This window comes from Bos indicus x Bos taurus, chromosome 13, assembly GCF_003369695.1.
Source record: "Bos indicus x Bos taurus breed Angus x Brahman F1 hybrid chromosome 13, Bos_hybrid_MaternalHap_v2.0, whole genome shotgun sequence".
Taxonomy (NCBI): Eukaryota; Metazoa; Chordata; class Mammalia; order Artiodactyla; family Bovidae; genus Bos; species Bos indicus x Bos taurus.
Window position 1 is genome coordinate 20191113 of NC_040088.1, and position 20386 is coordinate 20211498.

Sequence of the window (20386 nt, forward strand, 5' to 3'; positions counted from 1 at the left end):
ATAACATCCAGCTAAAGACCAGCAGAGGGGTACTCTTTCTGCCCCCTTCTGATGCCTATGTCAGAAGCTTTCTCTATCTCCTTTATACTTTAATAAAACTTTATTACACAAAAGCTCTGAGCGATCAAGCCTCGTCTCTGGCCCCGGATTGAATTCTTCTCCTCCGGGGGCCAAGAATCCTGCTGTATTCGCGTGATTCAACAACAACCTTTCACTACTCTCAGTAGGATTTCCAAGAGAGTTGGCCTCCTCTTTGGGCCTCCGCACTTGGTCACATTCAGGGTTGGCACCTTCTAAGGGAGACAGGAGTCTGTGAACCTAGCCCTCCCGCCATCACCACAGCAGGGAAGGGCTTGGGGCTGGATTCTCGTGGCTCTGCTGCTCACCAGTTCAGTGACCTGGGCCCCCAGTCACTTTATCCCTCTGAACCTGTTTTCTCAGCTGTAAAATAGGGCAGTGAGTGGTCCACCCCTGAAACAGTTCTTGTGTGGATTAAATGAGATGAGATGAAGGCAGATTAAGCGCCTGGTCTTAGTAAATGCTCCCTTAACGTTTGCCATTCTTTTGAGACTGTTGTTCTTGTTGAAAACCAAAAAGTCCAGGCAAGTAACATCACTGTGAGCAAGCGTACACATATTTGCTTTCTCCTGCTGTGGCCTACATTGCCCTGTGGGAATTTGGGCCCAGGTTAGCCAGAGCCTCACAGAAATCTAGCCTGGGCTTGGTGCAGAGCCTGGGCTGCAGGACCCAAAGGTTTATGTGTCTCTCCCAGCTCCACCTGCTTCCTCTGTTTACTGGGTAAGGTCAGAATGCAGCTTAGCAGGAAGGAGGGAAGCTCTTTCTGCAAGGTGGGTACCCAGGGCAGACAAGAAGAGATCTGGTTGGAGAGACAGGGACTCAAGCTCGGCCTCTACTTACTATGGGACTTGACGTACCTTGGCACCTCAGTTTCCTCACCTGTCATTCACTGAATAAATACTTATCAAAGGTCTATTGATTCTGTGTCATTGTCCTGCTCAGACCCACAAGAAAGCCCAAGATGGCCTCCAGGCCTTTGCACGTGCTGTTGAAAACTATCCTCCTAGTTCCAAGTCTTTCACAACTTTTCCCTTGCTGAGTCCTTAGCACCCCTCAATCTTGGTTGAGAGAGCACTTCTTCCCACAAGCCCTCCTCAATCGGGTGCCTCCTTTTTTAAAAATTCTGACCACACTTCAAGGCACATGGGACCTTAGTTCCTGACCAGGGATTGAACCCATGCCCCCTGCATTGGAAGGTAGTGTCTTAACCATTGGACCGCCAAAGTCCAGTCTCCTTAACTGGTTTAACTGCATTGATTACCCAGCCTGTGGTGGCAATGATGATGAGGAGGAGGATGGCAATGGCCTAATTTCCTCACCAAGAGCCTTGTGAGAGCTGGCACAAAGCTGCCCAAAATACAGATGTTGGATAAATGGCCTTCATAGGACAAGAAACTCATTAGCTGCTTCTGTCGCTTATTAGCATGGAACCAGAAGCTTGTCTAAGCCATAGTTTTCACCTCTAGCAAATGGGGCTCATAATAACCTGTTCTTCCCACCTCTACCCACCTCACAGAGCTGCCAAAGCCCTGATGGGTGCTTGCAGGCCTTGACCTCACAGCTGTGTGAGGCACCATCGTGCACTGACTAGTGTCCCCCAAACTAATGTCCACCTGGAACCCTACAATGTCACTTTGCTTGGAAATGGGGGTCGTTGCAGATGTAATTAAGGATCAAGATGAGATCACATTGAATTAGGGACCCTAACACATAATGAGAGGTGTCTTTATAAGTGACAGAAAAGGACACACAGAGACAGGGAAGAAAGTCATGTGAAGATGGAGGTATAGACTGAAGTGATGGAGCTACAAGCCAAGGAATGCTAGGAGCTCCCTGAAGATAGAAGAGGCAAGGAAGGATCCTCCCTACTAGGCCTCTGGAGTGTGGCCCCGCTGATACCTCGATTTTGTACTTATGACTTCTTGAACTGTAAGAGAATAAATTTCTATAGTATTAAGGTACCTGTGCACTCAATAAATATTTGTTGAGTAAGTTTTGAATGGTTAAGTCAATGTCTTTACTGTTTGTACCAGTTGAAATCTTCTGGAGCTTATAGCCAAGGAATCCTGACATGGTCACTTCTCTCTCCATCCTGAGAACCTCCAGAGAGCAGGAAGGGGGCTGGGCATTACTGAACACAGCATCCCACAGGCCTGGCACAAAGCCCACATCAAGTAGGAATAAGCAGCTGTTTCTCACAGGGGCCCCAGACACTGCCCAGGAATTAGCTGCAGGCCTGCCAGAGCTGGATGCTTGGGTCTGCCAGCTCCTCTCTCCAAATCCCAGGGTGAGATGCCCCTGAAGCAGCTGATGAGAAAAGTGTAATGTCCACTGTGCATTTCCCACACCAGATGATGCCTGCCAAACACCAACTGCAGCTGAGAAGGGGGAATCTGGCAGCAAACACTGCCATTAGATTCTTCTTAAGGTGGAAAGAACTTCTGAGAACACCACAGGCAACATCCACTCGAGCCATAAATCTTCAAGCCACCGTGGTGAAGTCCCGATTCTAAGTGTGGCGGCTTGGGTGGAGGAGCAGTGAAGGGTGAGGAGCAGGGCAGGAATAGCTTCGCAGACGGGACATCTGAAATGATCTGGTCCAGCCTGGCTGTTTCACAGGTGGGAAAATGACATTTAGGACAGGTGGGCAGCTTGCCACAGGGCACCCAGTGAGCAATGGCATGTTTAACTGTGAACTCAGATTGGGGTTTTTAATGACATTTAAAAAAATTTTTTTTAATTGAAGTATAGTTGATTTACAATGCTGTGCAAATTTCTGCTCTGCAGTTAAGTGATTCATTCACACACAAATATACATTTTTTTAGTCTTTTCCATTACAGTTTACCCAAGGATACTGTGCTACCCAGTATATCCTATACATATATATACTGCATGTGCTATACAGTATATGCTATGCAGATATCCCTGTGCTATATGCAGGACCTTGTTTATCAGGTTGGTTTTAATCTCAAAAGGTGTAGGGATGGGCACTGGAAGGGGATCCTCTTGACTCTGCCAATTTGCATGCAGAATAAAGGATTAATGTGCATAGATCAAATTTTTTGAAGGAGAGGGTCCATAGTGTTTATCAGATTCTTTTTTTTGATTGATTGATTTTTGGCTGGGCTGGTCTTCATTGCTGCATGGGCTTTTCTCTAGTTGGGGCGAGCCGGGGGCTACTCTCTAGCTGCGGTGTGCAGACTTCTCATTGCCGTGGCTTCCCTCGTTGCGGAGCACGGGCTCTAGAGCACAGACTCAATAGTTGTGGTGCACAGGCTTCGTTGCTCCGCAGCATGTGGGATTTTCCCGGACCAAGGATTGAACCCGTGTTTCCTGCATTGGCACTGCATTACCACTGAGCCATCAGGGAAGCCCTTCATCAGTTTCTTAAGACAGCGTAAGACTACAGAAGACCAGAAACAGTGGAAGAGGCCGGGTCAAAATCACAGGGCAGGTCACAGCGGACCTGAGACTAGCATCTGTGTCCTCAATTCTCGGTCACTGCCCTACACCTTCCACCCCACAGGAAAGACTATTTTCTTCAATACACAGATGGGCCTCGTCAGTGGGCACACCAATGCTTCCAACAGGTGGAGGGTCTGTGGTCCTGCGGGCACTGCCCATGGACGTGACAGAGAAGAACGAGAGAAGACCCTGGAGCCCCTCAAGCACCAACTACTCCTGAACTGTGCCCAGGGGGTCCCCAAACAAGGTGAGGGCTTCTGGAACCTAAACATGTTTCCAGTAAGACACACTCTGCTCTCAGTTCAGATTGTTGATACACATCACGCTTGGGTCTTCCATGTTTCCAGACTCCCCTGGACACCACACTGGCCCGGAAAGGGTCACCTCCCAAAGCCAATGATCGATTGATTAAAGACAAAGGCAAAGTATGAAAATTAATTGAGATATTTAATAGACAGTGCAAACCATAATTTCATCTGAATATAAATGTATGCACATGTTTCCAATGGGTTATCTATCAGTTATCACAAACAGCAACAAGGACCTTAGAGCTATGTTAGAAAAATGTATAGCTGGAATTTAACTCAAACAATCTCACACACTCTCAAGAGAACACCATCCATTTCAAATCAGTGTCACAAACTCCAGAAAGACCAGGGGGGTGGGAGTGAGGAGTGGGCCAGGGTGGGGAACACAGGGGCCAGTACACAGGTGATGGACAGAAATACAGCTCTCGAGGAAACCAAAATAGATGCATTATTACAGCTAAGGACAAGGAAAAGCCTATGGCTTTTAAAAAACGACTCTTCTGCCAGTACCATACACGTCTTACAAAGAGATGTGCGACAAGTCAGCTGACTTAAAAGGACAGAGGCTACATTTTCAGGTCATTCTGACTGCAAACGGTCGACCCTTGCCATTGAGGTTCAGCAGTGGAGTTAGCGTAGTCCAGAAGCTCAATGTTGGATTTGCAAATACAGTTTATTTTACAGAAATTCAACATTATAAACAGCAGGCACCTCCCCCCCACCCCACCCCACCCCCTCCCCCCGACCTGTCCCGCTGGGTGCAGACCATGCTATGCGGAGTGAGCAGTGATGCGGCCCTACTGCTTTGGAGGGAGATTTGAGAGCGATGGAACCTGCCTGCACCACATCCGGCCTGCCCCGCACACGCACGCGCCTGCCCGCTGCGCAGGCCACCAGAGTCTGTCTGGGCTCAGCCCGCACTGGACCGGTTAAATGGTTCCAGCCCAGGTCTCTAATTCCTTCATGTCCTCGTCTTCCTCTTCCTTCTTCTTGGCTGTGTGAAGACAGAAAAGGCTGTTTAGGAAGGCTGGTCGCTGTGTTCTCCACACGTTCTGGCTGGATGCCAGGGCTGTGCTACCCCGTATCTACAAAACGGCCCTGCCCGTGCAGCCCGCCGCGTCTCCAGGCTATCAGCAGACTGCCTCTCTGTGCCTAAAAGCTGCAACGCAGAACTCCAGATAACCAGGCACAGCTTTTCCAGCACCTCCCCTCCCCGACACCAGAGCCAGACAAAATGGGGAGGATTCAACACTGAGTCCATCAGGATCCACGCGTGGCCTCCGGCCAGAGCATCCAACGTGGGAGAGAGTGGGAAGAACCCAGAAGAGCTCTAGTCTAAGCCACTCCTCTCCACCTCAAGGGCCTAAGCCGCCTCTCCACCACAGGCAGTTGGCCGGACAGCTTTCAGACCCGCACCCCACCCTGGGCAGCAGACTCAACCAGAGGATCCACTTCCCCTTGACCTATGGGAGGATGAGAGGACACAGCCTGGTCACACCCTGCTCCCTGGGTTCTTTCTCCGTGCCAAATCAAGCTGCTTCACCTTTTCTAGAAGTTCTGGGTGGAATACTTCTACCCAAAGGTAAAATAATGGGGGAGGAGGGGCTCAAAGAAGGAAATGAAGGATTTATAAACAAGGTCTCTAAAAAACCCAAAGCTGTTTTGGCTACCTATGAGCCCCAGCTGTGCACTGCACGAGACACCAGACGGGGAGAAAGCGCCGTCCTGGACGTGGACTCTCACCTTGCTTGGTGACAACAGGGAAAGCGATTCTAAAATAGCGGCTCTCAACCGGATGAGATTTCTCCCCTCCCCCACCCCACAGCCCTCAGACATCTTGCAAAATCCGGTGACATGTTTGGTTGTTAAAACCTGCGGAGGCGGATGCCACTGGCATCTAGAGGGCAGAGGCCATAGGTGCTGCTCACCATCCACAGGGCACAGCACAGGCTCCCTCCTAGTCCCCACTAAAAGAATGATTTGGCTATGTCAATAGCGCCAAGGTTAGGAGACGAGGAAAGAGCGGGTGGCACTGTCTTCAGGGCTGTCACAACAGATGCCACCTGGCTCTCAACTCTGGGCAACTCAGGACCCACACTGAAGCCAACTGACCACAGGATCACCTACCCCATGGGTCGTGGCTGTGTCATGACCATGGATAAGAAGTACTCACCAGGTTTTGATGGTAGGGATATAGAGGGAACACTCGGTAGAGGGACTGTTTCCGGTCCACTGATTTCCAGCAAATTCTTGTCTAGTTCCTCCTGTTCTAGTTCTTCTAATTCTGCCATGAGCTCATCCTGGGAAACACAAACACAAAAATGAGAGCGACACCCTGGGGAACCCTAGCCCCTCCTGTGGTGCCTCCTACCCGATGGCTCAGGGGACACATATCCCTTCTGAGAAGGTCAGGGCTGATGGACTCCAAGTGCACACTCTGTGACTCATCCTAAACACACTTCTACTGGTGAACGGAGCACACTATCGAGCAATTACTGATGTCTATGTGGGGTCCCTGCACCAGGCAGGGAGCATCTTGAGAAAAGGGGTCGTATGTTTTCATTTCTATCTCTATCTCAGAACTGGGTGCACTGAGTGAATGTTCAGGAACGTCTGCTGAATTGAAATGAACTTGAATAGTCCATCGAACTCCAGTCTGAAAACATGGAAACTCTGGCACTGGGAGCCAAGGGAGCTACAGGCTGCTTTCTCAGCTATACGGCGGCAATCAGCACAAAGAATTAGGTTCGGTGGAGAGGCCCTGACCTTCAGTGGACTCAAATCTAAGGCAGAATGAGGTACAGAGCCTGTAACTGTATTTTAAAAACCTAAGAGCTTCAAGGTTCCAATTGCTATGGCAGAAATTGGTAGCTGACCAAGTTCCAGATGAATCCTTCAGGGATCAGTTGCAAACATTCCTTCCTTGGTTTTACCTTTATCTCCCAGCAGAGCTGTCTGAGGGCAAACCCTGTAAATTCCTCAGGGCATGGTGACCTCGGCTGCCCCAGCTCTGAGCCCAGGGGCCCACCATGGAAGGGTGCAGGGTCATTGCTTGCTGAAATCAGTATTGACCTGAAGTCTGCTGAGATGTCCTGACGAAGGTCCCTTTACTCCACCTTAGCTCCCCCCAAAACTGAAAGCATCCCTCAAAACCCAGAATTCGGGAGGGTGCATGCCATACCTTATGTCTACATTCAGGTTTCTGGAGGGAGGAGACCTGGTGATTTCCAGACCACATACTCCCTGCTGGAGAAGACTCAACTGCACATCAGAGGCAGCCTGGGCATCAGCTGAGAAGCTGGTGTGGTCGGCATGAAATCACTCACCTCGTCAAACTCTTCTCCAAACCCTACGGGTTTTGAAATAGCTGTTGAAATCTCTTCTGCAAGTTCCTGCTGGTCAGCAATGTCCTGCATTAACTCATCAACTTTGTCGATGTCCCTTTAAATGAAACGAGTGTTGTGTTAAGTCTATGTACACAGGCTCTGTGAGGCAGAAAAAAGGATCTGCTGCCCAGCCCCAGCCCCACAATCACTCCCTCTGAGGAATTCCATTTTTTTTTTGGCTGCGCTGAGTGGCGTGTGGAATCTTAGTTCCCCGACCAGGTATCGAACCCAAGCCCCCTGCAGTGGAAGCATGGTGTCTTAACCATTGGACCACCAGGGAAGTCTCGTGGAATTCCTTTTTTGTCTTTGTCTTCTTCCCCCTCTTTTAAACTAGAGAACCACAGAATCAAGAGGACAAAAGCATCCCTAGACGTCACCCAGTCTAACACCCTGAGGAAATAAAGCTGGCAAAGTTAGATGCCATCGTGAGAGTCTCTCATGCAAGCTGGTAAACATATTAGATGAGACCGTGGGACTTGGGAACTCCTGGATCAACAGCTCTTCAAGTTCAAGGGCAACTCTGCACAGCAATAGGTAAAATCACAAATCCTACAACAGAACCATGCAACGTGACCAGCCCTTCCCATCTACACAAATCCACTATGGCTCCTGCACGAGGCCCCAGAGGAAACGCAAACAATGCAGAGTATTCCCTATGCGCTGTCACTAATGCCAAAACACTTACAGTCAGTCAATATCATATACACACATGTTATCTCCAAGCACAGTATTTACTAGGAGGTGTTGTGCTGTGGAGAACATGGCCCGAAGGGGACACGCACCTCTCTCAGGAAGCTCAGTCTGATGAACATCCCCTCAGACAGTAGCTCAGTTATCTGAAGGCTACTTTTCCCACAATCCCACACTTCTAGGGCAGGAATCAGCAAGCTTTTCCCGTAAAGGGCCCCAAAGAGTAATAAATGTTTTAGAATCTGTGGGCCACACGATCTCTGTTGCAAAAATTCAAGCCTGCTGTGTGCCACAAAAGCAGCCACAGACGGTATGTATTAAGGGACACAACTGTGTTTCAACAAAATTTTATTCACAGAAATTGGCAGCAGGGGACTTGCCTGGGGCCCACAGGCCACATTCTGCCAACCCGTTTTAGAGCATGGCTGAGGAACCAAAAGGAGCAAAAAGGGGCTCCCAGCACCCCCAAATATATGATGCCAAGTTCAAGCACTAAAACAAATGCAGAATTCTGTTCTATTTGGAAGAAGTCCTCATTTGGGGCTTAATGTCAACCTGGCCTTTAATTACAAATGTAACAGCTCAGTTATCTGGTTTTTTAGGCCACAGGATGTGAGAGCAGCTACATAAAGGAAGTAATGCAGAGGTCAAGAACACTTGTCAATATGAGAGCCAAAGCCCAAGAGTGACGAGGAGGGAAAATTCCATCAAAAACAGACCCAGGAAGAGAAAGAGCTAAAGCCCTCAACTGTACCACACCTTTCAGGGCCCCTGACAGCTTCAGGAGAAAGTCACAGGAACTGATTCTAATCCCAGTTCTATTCAAGTTTCCCCATAGCCCAGGGCAAGTCACCTCCCCTCCCTGGGACAAACTTCTCCACCTAGATGATCAGAGGCCTGGGTAAGAGAACCTTCTAAGAAGCCAAAGCTTTCCAGCTTAAAACTCTACATTCATTCCAATAACCCTGAATTACTCAGAAAACAGTTTCATTCCATCAGATCTGCTTCTAGGGGTAGCAGGGCACCATAATCCATTTCAGAAGAGTTCCAGAAAAGATGAAAATTAGAACAAACTTGGGTGCCTGAATGGATAAGTGGAGGGGTCTGGGACTGAGGCCTTGCACAGCCAGCATGCCCTTGCGCATGTGTGCCCCCTCCACCAGCGGGCGCCACGTACATGTTGTCGTGGGCAGCCTTCATGGCCTTGGCGGCATAGCCCATGTTCTTGAGCACCTCGGTGTTGGTGTTGGCATTCTCCAGGGCCTCTCGCTGGAACTCGATTGTTGACAGCGTGCCGTCGATCTGCGCCAGCTGCTTTTCATACCTCTTCTTGCGCTTCAGGGCCTGGAGTGCCGCTGCATTGGGGGAAGAAAACAGGGTTTCAGAGAGCCCGGACACAGGGCAGCGTCCTAGAGTTCACTGAGTTGTCTTCCTAATTGGGATGGATGCACTTCAGTTTCTGCTTCACTACAACAGAGGGCTAATACTCTCTTCTTCACAAACAGCATATTCAATATTCTGGGAAAACTATACAAAATTCACATTCTTCAAAATGCAGCCAGGCACTAAGCCAAAGTTCACTCTCTCTGGTAACCACACGCATAAATCAAAGCATGGAAGGCACCCCAAACAAGAGACTGCTTTGAAGTCAAACTGCCTTAGGTTGAAACCCCAGCTCTCAGCCGCAGTGAGCTGCTGAACCTCCCTGATAGGTTGATATGAATGAGATAACATATATGCAAACACTTAGCACAGCATTTAACATGGTGGACACCCCCAAACCCCTCTAATTATTATAAAGCAGCTTTAAGGTATCATTTTATGTCAACTAAATTACAAAATAATAAATAATGACTATAGCAAATACTGGATCATTCGGGGTTAAAATGCTATCTCACACACAGCCCACAACTGTACATTGTTATAGTGCTTCTGAAAAGTAACGTGGCAACACACAGCAACAGCCAGAATGCTGTTCCTGCCCTCTGACCCAGTAATTTCCTTCTGGAAATGTATTCAACAAGAGCAAAGACCCCATGCCTGAAGATGGTAACTACAGCATTCTCTATCATAGAAAGGACTGAGCAACTGAAATAAAGACAGAATTCCCTGTCAGGGCCTCATCTAGAGTCTGACCACTGGGTCAAATCAATGCCACCACCTCTCTTGGCCTCCCAGCGTGTTAAGGCTGCAGCGATCACCTTGTCTTAAGATCCAGTCAGGGTGAGCACTTTGGTCAAGGCAAACTGGTAGCAGAGCAAGGGCCAAACCACACCTCCCTACTCAAAGCCCAGGCTTCCCTCTCCTTACTATTTTAGTTCCCCTCTTTACGCTGAAAAGTATCTTAGCGGAGCATAAAGCGCAGGAAGGAGGCTCTGCACAGACTCAAGCAGACGGAATGATGGGTCAGGGAAGCTGCCTGGCACCTGCCTTGGCCTGGACAGCACCAGCCTCACATATGTATGTAGACACATACACTCGTGCACTTGTGCCCGCTGTGTCCCCAAGCTCTGCAGGCTGCTGGCCACGGCTAATCACCTGCCCAACAGGGCTGTGGTTTCTCCACATGTCACCTGAATTGGTCCTGCACTCCTTCCACTAAAGTGCCCTGTGAGCCTAGGACTGCCCCCTGAAAACCATCTGCCAAGGGAAAAGGGCCTTGGTTTGCATGTAAGCAATCCTTAAGTCCACAGTTCTTCCAAAAGCAGCAGACAAAACCCCCAGGAAAATTCCTCCAGCCAAAGGATAAAGCAGGCTAAAGAAACACTGCAAAAAATCCAAAGAACAATGAAATGTGCCTCATTAAAAGCTGAAAAGCCATTCCACTTGTTACTTCTCTATCCTGGTGTGAATGGTCAGAACAGCCTATGACGGTAAGAAATTCAACCTGCAGTCACATCTAGATGTCCCCAAGACCCTTTACTGAATGCCTGCGCCTTCTGCTAGTCCTAAGCCACGCCTGCCAACAGCAACCCTTTAAAGCAACCTTTAAAGCAGGTTTAAACCTTTAAACCCTTTAAAGCAGAAATGACCACTCTTTATCAGAGGAGGAAACAGGTTCAGAGAGGTAACTCAGGTTACCAGGTGGTAGTCGGCAGAGAGTAGATTAAGCCAGGTATGGAACTCCACAGTCATGGGCTGCCACGCTAACTGCTACGCCCCCACTAAACAAACCGGGCAGGACCCTGCCGCGGAGGTGCAGTCCAGTCTAGCAGGGAGCGTCAAGGGAACTGGGGATCACAGAAGAGGGAACACAAATCCAATCATGTCATTCCTCTGCTTAAGAACCCTCAATCGCTCCCTCTGCCTGCAGGACAAAGCCTCTGAGTGGTTTAACGAGGCCGGCAATGGACTTGGATGCTCGCCTTGGAACAGGTTCTGGAAGCCCCAGACCCAGGTTCGGATCCCTTTGCCACTGACCATCGAGGCACAGGGACGATACCCTGGGAGTGTCCTGTTGTACAATGCCAGGTCAGGGCCTGTCATTGCTTCCTCCTGACTCCCTGGTGCTGAAACTGGCTCAGACACACCCCAATCAACAAGTGATTCTCAAACCTTCTCAGGTCAACACCCCATACGTGCCCCCTTCCCAGGCCCTCCTCAGCTGCCCTCACCACCTTCACATAGCCCAGCCTAGAACTTGTTCATCAGTTGAAATTCAACAGGTGTTCTGAGCGCCTGCTGTGTAATACCATCCGCCTCCTCATTTAATCCTTCCGCAAAGTCCTGGGACACAGATCAGACAGATCAGAAAGGTGGAGTGGCTCAACCGAGTCAGCTGGCTGGTATGAGAGGAGCAGAGGGCTCAACCACTGGCCTGTGTGAACCCCCAGGACCCTGCTTCCCACACAGGCTCCGGACAATGGTAAGCGACACGGGGATGGTTCTTAAGAACAAACAGCGAGATGACATCTGCTCTGTTTCTCAGTGTCCTGAGTACAGTAGGAGCCGTGATTTTACAGTCAGCTGTGTTCTGACTTTTAAAACCAAATTTATTCTTTCCCTGTTAACATCACAGCATATTTAGAACTGCTTTAACTTTTTCTCTAATACATTTTCAATTGGCAGGGACTCCTTGTAAGCCAGTCTTCCATTTCTCTGATCTGCACCCCACTGCTAAAATCCCCCAGGCAATAAATTATCTGGAAGCAAATACCCAAACATATCAGGGGGGTAAGCCAGAGACCCCCATGAATGAAATAATGTTTATATTACGCATCTTTACAAGCCATCATCCAGCACAATGCCTGGGACACACTATGCTTAATTATATTAAACTGAATCTCCAATTTCACCTATTTTAAGTTCTTCATATATTCTCTGCAAGGTTCCTCATATAGGGTACACCCATATTTTATCTCCTGTGAATCTCTGATTCAACAGAGAAAAGATAACAGTCATCTGGCAGGATTCTTTCCCTGCATTTGTCCTGACCCATGAAACAGGAACTTTGGCAAGTGCTTGCCCTTCCCCTCTGTCCTTGCCAAGAGGTGTGCCCTGAAGGGAGGAAAAGGTTCTGAGCTAGAAGCCTTTAGGGCTCCCCCTCCAACCTGCAGGGTTCACATGGTCTCTCCACCTTTTTGCACAGAAATCTCCAGAATGGTTTCTGGCAGAGACAGTCCATTTGTTTACCCCAATGTAACTCCTGTTCTATTTCTCAACCCTAAAAAGAAAGGGTATGTGATTAATTTCCCCCTCCATACATGGTTCACCAGCAGAGTAACCTTGAAATGAGACATGGGGCCAGCCTTTGGGCTGCAAGATTATGTGTAAACATAAATATTCACAGCACTCGACCCAGCCCTCCTTCACCATCTGCCCCATGTCTAAACGTGTGGCACATGGTGAAGTGTAACTCAGGGCAAAATAAACTAGTAACATGCCACACTTCCTGCACACCGTTCCACTTCAAGTAAACAATCTCCACTCCAAGCTTATTGCTGACCACAAAAATTTGCTTCTATAGAGCCAAAGCCTAAAGGGTCAGACTCAATGTTTTACATATGTCTTGCCTTACTTATGCTTCTCCAAATTCCTGAGTTAAAAAAACAAGTACTGAGTTCTCATTACGAGGTTTAAAACAACGTAATCATGTGAGGTGATGCACGTTAACTAAGTGTATTTTGATAATTATTTCACAATATACACATATATTAAATCATTGGGTTGTGCACCTAAAAATAACATATTATATGTCAATTATATCTCAATAAAACTGGGGTAAAAGGGGAAAAAAAGATAAAAACAAGTACAGGGAGTTAACAAGGTCAACATCCAAACCAAGTGTTCAAAGAAGAGGTATCCAAATAGACCCTTTTCTGCCAAAGAACCCGCACCCCATGTCATTCATAAACACGATGCTTTAATGACTGAAGTCTAACCCAGGCCAACAGAAGTTTAAAAGGCTGCTTTTAGCTGGAAAAAAATAGTCTTTGGAATCTCCATATTTAATTATGCCTTTGCTGGTTCCAAGAGAGTAATTACAGCAGCAATTACAGAATCTAATAACCAGCTTTATTGGCTCTGAAAGCTGAAGCAAAAACAACTCCAACCATGTTGAAATAAACATTGGTCTCCAGACAGTTGCTTCATTAGACACTCTAAAGACAGCTATTTGAAGAAAAAATACAGAAGAGATACCCAAAGAAGCAGAGATCAGTGGAAAAGACATTCACCCAGGACAAGAAACTCCTTCTGCAAGGCATCTGTTAGTGACTGGACAGAAACCATTCTCAAAGAACACATCAGTTCAACACAACCACCAGGTGGGATGTTCCTTTCTCCTCAACAAAGGCAGACATGACTTCTCTTTGAAGAGTTGCCAAGGAGGGAAAGTTTGCCTGCCCTGATCTGGGGGCATTCAGAATCGGGGCCATTAGCCCAGGGTATCTCAACAGATGCTAAGATGTCATAACTGTATACTAATGACTGAGATTAGTACACTGAGATTCAGGCATTGGGGAGAAGGAGGGTGCGGTGATAGCCTCTCACTGAATGAATGATGATGTTTAGAGTCCTTTCAAAGACTCAAAATTCTACAACTGAATTCATGCAGCAGAAGGTCCAAGAGCTGGGAGAGGAGGCGAGGGCTGGTCCTTTCCCACTCTCAGCATGAACTACACAAAAAACACAAACGTAAACCAGTAGCCACACACGTAATGCTAAGTGAGAATTCTGAAGAACCCTCAGCAGCTCGGTCATGGCAGGGCTACTGGTGGGCAGCGAGCTGGTGAAGCTGCAGAAACCCTGCCTTGCCCACCTCCAGCAATTAGTCAGATGCTCACTCCCTGCTCTTTTTGCCCATGAGTAAACCTCATACGTTCAAGGTGCCCTCAGCCAAGAGAAGCACACCCAGCCCTCAAGCCACTAGTTGCTTTGCTGGGGTTGCCTGTCATCCGCCCTGTGTATGTGGGCAAGAAAAGACCCAAGTCAAAACTACAAGCCCACCAATGTCAAAGAAACCATCCTCCTGGAGAGATGGCTATTCGCACGCATCCTTGCACCACATGGCACTGGACGTCCCACCAAATCCTGACCAAATAAGAGTTACAATCTTAGCATCAAAGGCTGAGGGACCCGAAGGATTCTCAGAGACCCTAAAGTCCAATCTATTTCATTAGAAACTGAGAAAAAACGATGCCCAGAAAAGGCGACACAGCCTGCCAGGACCCCACAGTGAGTTAGAGGAAGAATCAGGACTAGAACCCCGGTCTGCAGCCCAGGGCTCTTTCCACCACCTCAACTCTGTTATCTCCAAAGTAAGTCATTATAAATAAACCAGCAGTTCCTTTGCCATTAGGAAAACAGTCTCCTAATGCTCTTTCAGCCAATCTCAAACTCTCCCTTTTGCAAACTCCATTAAAAGCTCACACTAATGCACAAAAGAACCAGGAAGCTACCCAATATGCTTTCCTAAGTCCCCAGATGGAAGAAAAAAATGAATGGAAAAGAGGTGCTTTTGTTCCAGAGGACATTCCCTAGAACAGTTGCCCGCAGCTTCAGAAGGCAGGGGTGGGCTGGGCTCTCAGTTTTCTACTCTGTATAAAGGTGGCAGGAACCTACAGGAAGGGCTTCCAAACTACAAAGGACCTTTAAGCCCAGACGGTTGGTCTTGTGCTCACCGTTACTCAGTGTCCCAGGCTCACCTGCAGAAGAGAGGGCCTCACCTGCCGCAGCCTTGGACTGCGGTCCCTGACGTGCTGTGTTCACCCCCCACAGCTGGAGCATTCAGGCTGGAGGTGCAGAACAGCATTTTTCAGAGCAGCCTCCTTCTCTGTGATCTATCTCCCAGTTCCTCTAATTTGCTCTCCGTGGCCTGGAGCTAATGCACTCCATTTAGCGATGGTAAAATAAGTACTTGTGTATGACCAGGAAAGCAGAGTCTGAAACCCTGCTGACTTCATCAGCAAACACACAGGGAGTACAGCACTCCTCGTGAGGGAAAATGCTAGAGAGAAAGAAAAAAAAAGCCTCTTATCTGTTAACACGGACAAAGCTGAAAGAAATAAGCCCCCACTCAGTTAACAATCTAACAGAATGACAAACTGCTCCAAAATCATTTAAACAACACACAGGATGTACGTTCTGTAAAAGGAAGATAAGACAAGTTCATATAAGCCCAGGAAACGCAAGGTCACATCAAATTACAGTGGTCACTAAGGGAGTCCCAGTTGTCCAGCTATGAGTTTCAGCTCCACTATCAAGTAAACCCTAAGCAAATCCACCTCATTAATCCTCAGATAATAATAAACTCACCTCACAGTTACTGTGAGGATGAAAATGAGACACGTATGTGAAGCTCCTGGCACTGGGCCAGACATGTGTACATGTTTAGTCCATGTCCATCGCTGGTATTACTAACTGCAGGACTTCTCAGAGCCTATCTTAGTAGAAAAAGAATCAATACCATTATGACTCCCTGCCCTCCGCCCCAAAAACAGCTTGGGAAAAAAACAGTTTCAAGCCACCTTGATGATGCAGTCAACTCAAATATCAACAACCTTGGTTGACCTGTACCAGCACCGAGGCACAGAGGAAAGAGCACAGGGCTTGGTGTCAGAATCCTGGCCGTGGGTAAGTTATTTCACCTCTTCATCAAACATTAATAAACAGGAGCAATATGGCTACCCCAAGGACAGGTAAGAAAGATAAACCCTTTGAAACTACTTGAGGGACTTCCCTGGTGGTCCAGTGGCTAAGACTCCTCGCTCCCCACACAGGGGTCTGGATTCAATCCCTGGTCAGGGAACTAGATCCCACACGCAACAATTAAGAGTTAGTGTGGTGCAAGAAAGAGCGAAGATCCCCCGTGCTACAACTAAGATCTGGTGCACACAAACAAACATTTTTTAAAAAAAGAAAAGGAAATGCTTGACAATTGTGAGCATTCTCTCCATCTTGCCCATTTTTCCCTCATCGGCTCCCCTCTCTCCTTGCCTGTGTCCTGAATTCTGACGAGCTCTGTATCTTCGTGTCCTTCCCCCAGCCCAGCATGTCTCTTCAAGAAAGAGTATACAGCTGTGGCCCAGTGAGAGAGATACATAACAGCAGCTAACACTTATGAGAGGTTTCTTGGCCGCCAGGCACCACAGCTTGTGCTTTACGTGTTGACTGGCCTCCCCCCCAGAAAACCCTACGCCATAGGTAGGTACAGTAGTGTCCCATCTCAGGATCAGGAAATTGAGGCTCAAAGAGTTTATCGCCTGCTGGAGTTATAGTTAAGCAGTGGCAAGCATGGGATCAGTGCCAGGCAGCCTATCTGCAGAGGGCATGTTTTTACTCCACGGAGGAAAGTCGACCCTGCTCCAGCTGGCCTGCTCCTGCCTGAGTCTGGGGATCTGAGTGCCTCTGTGCCTCCTCACCCAACTGAGGCTCCAAGCCAGCAGTCTGGCACCACGGGGCAGCTCAGTCTGCCCAGAAACTCTTGACTAATTGGTAATCCATGCAAGCAGGCAGTAAAAGCCTCTGACTAAAAAAAAAAAGAAAAAAAATTTTCTAGTGGATTTTAAATTGGCTAGACGTACAAGTGATAAAACATAACCATTTAATCGGCCCCTCTGCATTTAGGATGACAGTTCTACATAGTTAGGGAGTTTGTAGTTAAAGAATAAATGCCTTCTTTCCTTGTGTCTGCCCTATCTCTTCGCTAGACCACAAGGTTCTCAAGGGTGGAATCTGCATCTCTGAGGCCCTAACAGTACTGAGATAAGGCGAGCAGGGGGCACTCCAAAATACCCAGTCATTTCTTCTGAGGCCAGTGGGCTGAGCCCTCTGTCTTCTCACTCTGTAATGGCCTCCAGATCTTTTCCAAGACCTAAAATGACCTTCCCTCTTTTTCTAGAAGACCTAGAGGCCACATCTATAAGAACTTGGTAAAGCTTCTCAAATTCCTGTCACTTGTCCACTTTTTTTGTCCATGTTAACTAATCCCCATTGGAATGCCTAGGACTTTAAAACCAAAGGGTCCAGGACTTGTCTGGCAGTCATTAAGACTCTGTGCTTCCACTGTAATCCCTGGCCGAGGTCAATCCCTGGTTGGGGAACTAAGATCCCACATGCCACGTGGCATGGCTGAAAAAAATACAGACACACACACACAAAACCCAAGGGGTCTGGGGCTTGTTTAAGGGACAATGAGCCTAGGACCTCCCTGTGACTATGTAAGGAAGTGACAGAGATCAACAGATTATTCCAGAGTGAGCCAGTCTGAGTGGCCAGAGCCATAGCAGGAAAAGGAAATGGCCAAGGGGACTCGGGCTCACCCAGGGGAACAGTGCAAAGGCCTGTGTGGCTCTGTCCTCGTTCCCGAAAGGGCAGATGATGGCTTTCCCTGGCTCTACTTAAGCTGGCTTCAACTCGGGAAGGAAGAAGAGATGTTTCACTTCTCACGAACAGCAGGCATCCAGGAATTACCTCTTTGTGATAAGGGAACTCAAGGCCAGGCTGGGGCCCTAGGATCCCAGGAGGGAAAGTGATCTGCCCTTGGTTACTGAGGGCCACAGTCAGATAACCTATGTTCTGGGATTTAGGCCAGACTCTTTCCTGTATGGCACCAGGTCACAGAACTTCCCTTAAACAATTATCAGAGGCTAAAATTGCACACACATACAGCCCACAGATGGAGAAGGCAATGGCACCCCACGCCAGTACTTTGCCTGGAAAGTCCCATGGATGGAGGAGCCTGGTAGGCTGCAGTCCATGGGGTCGCTAAGAGTCGGACACAACTGAGCGACTTCACTTTCACTTTTCACTTTCATGCACCGGAGAAGGAAATGGCAATCCACTCCAGTGTTCTTGCCTGGAGAATCCCAGGGACGGGGGAGCCTCGTGGCTGCAGTCTATGGGATCACACAGAGTCGGACACGACTGAAGTGACTTAGCAGCAGCAGCAGCACAGCCCACAGATTTGTCTTAGTTGTACCATGTCGTAATGCATAAATCTGATTTGAATGCACATTTCACACAGAAGTCCCGATTTCTGGCTTCCTTTTGAAAATGCAGATTATCTGGCAACACAGCCCACACTGCTGTCTGGCAACAATCGAGTGGAGCCAAGGAGCAGCCGTCCTTTTAGAAGGGGCACATACTGACCTCAGAACCCACAACGACCCACCACCTTACACCTGACCACACCATAACATCTTAGTTCTGGAGAACAATCCTTTGCCTTCGGCCAGGTGGCACTAGTGGTCACAAATTCACTTGCCGATACAGGAGACGTGGATTTAATCCCTGAGTCAGGAAGACGCCCTGGAGGAGGGCAACCCGCTCCAGTATTCTTGCCTGGAGAATCCCATGGACAGAGGAGGCTGGAGGGCTTCCGTTCATGGGATCACAAAGAGTCGGACACAACTGAGTGACTGACCACGCAAAATTTGAAGACAGGCAATGGAAGTCACAAAGGTTCAAAACTGCTCAAAGTCCCGTGGTTAGAGGTAACAGGGAGGGAAGAACCCGAGCCAGGCACCCTACTCCTGGGCCACGCCCCTTCGACTTCCTAGGGAAACTCCTAACCAGGCAGAACTGCAACCCGGGGCCTGTGATCTAACTCGGCCAAGACCAAGTTACGTCACTTAGCAAGGACCTTCCTTTTTTAGGGCCTCAGACTCCTCATCAAGGATATGAGAAGAATGGATCCTAAGGTCTTCCTAACCAGATCTCTGGTTCCTCTGCCTTTTCTAAATTCACCTTGTACATCTGGAAATTCTCAGTTCATGTACTGTTGAAGCCTAGCTTGAAGAATTTTGAGCATGGCACCCCACTCAGTACTCTTGCCTGGAAAATCCCATGGATGGAGGAGTCTGGAAGGCTGCAGTCCATGGGGTTGCTGAGGGTTGGACACGACTGAGCGACTTCACTTTCACTTTTCACTTTCATGCACTAGAGAAGGAAATGGCAACCCACTCCACACGACTGAAGTGACTTAGCTTAGCTTAGCTTAACTTACTAGCATATGAAATGATCGCAACTGTATGGTGGTTTGAACAGTCTTTTGGCACTGCCTTTCTTTGGGACTGGAAACTAAATAACTATTGCTAAATAACCCATGGGTCAAAAAAGAAATAAAACAAGAAATTACAAAGTATTTTGAACTGAATGAAAATGAAAACACAACATATCAAGATACATGGGATGCCATGAAAGCAGCACTTAGGAGAAATTTTATAGCACTAAATGCCTATGTTAGAAAAGAAGAAAGACCTCAAATCAGCTACCTCAGCTTCAACCTTAAGAAATCAGAAACTGAAGAACAAGTGAAAATCCAAAGAAAGTAGAAAAAAGAGAGTGAAAGTCACTAAAAAAGAAAATAGATGTTATCTAGACTAGTATTTCAGAGAAGGCAATGGCACCCCACTCCAGTACTCTTGCCTGGAAGAGGCTCCCATGGATGGAGAGCCTGGAAGGCTGCAGTCCATGGGGTCGCTGAGGGTCAGACACGACCGAGCGACTTCACTTTCACTTTTCACTTTCATGCATTGGAGAAGGAAATGGCAATCCACTCCAGTGTTCTTGCCTGGAGAATCCCAGGAATGGGGGAGCCTGGTGGGCTGCCGTCTATGGGGTCGCAAAGAGTCGGACACGACTGAAGCAACTTAGCAGCAGCAGCAGACTAGTATTTGCTGCGTACTGCGCTAATTCTTCAAGCTAGGCTTCAACAGTACATGAACTGAGAATTTCCAGATGTACAGGGTGGATTTAGAAAAGGCAGAGGAACCAGAGATCAAATTGCCAACATCCATTTGACCTCCTCCAGGGGATCTTCCCAACTCAGGGATCAAACTCACCTCTTTTAGGTCTCCTGCAATGGCAGGCAGGTTCGTTACCATTAGCTCCACCCTGGGAAGACTTGGTATAGTGATTATTTATTGGGTCACCACTTATTATGGTGATTATATATACACACCAATCAGTATGCTGTACACCTAAAACTAATGTAATGTTATATGACAATTACATCT

At 48.0% G+C, this 20386-nt stretch overlaps 1 protein-coding gene across 1 annotated transcript in view; it reads right to left on the minus strand.

Annotated features, from left to right (window-relative positions):
• Positions 1 to 3972: 3972 nt before the first annotated feature.
• CHMP4B (charged multivesicular body protein 4B) overlaps positions 3973 to 20386 on the minus strand; it is a 44830-nt gene continuing 28416 nt past the window's right edge. The window contains exons 2-5 of the mRNA XM_027558775.1: positions 9106 to 9283; positions 7179 to 7293; positions 6026 to 6152; positions 3973 to 4846 (exon numbers count right to left, since the gene is read on the minus strand). Of these exons, the coding sequence (XP_027414576.1) occupies positions 4782 to 4846; positions 6026 to 6152; positions 7179 to 7293; positions 9106 to 9283 (485 nt within the window). The 3' untranslated portion in view covers positions 3973 to 4781. The remainder of the gene's footprint in view (positions 4847 to 6025; positions 6153 to 7178; positions 7294 to 9105; positions 9284 to 20386) is intronic.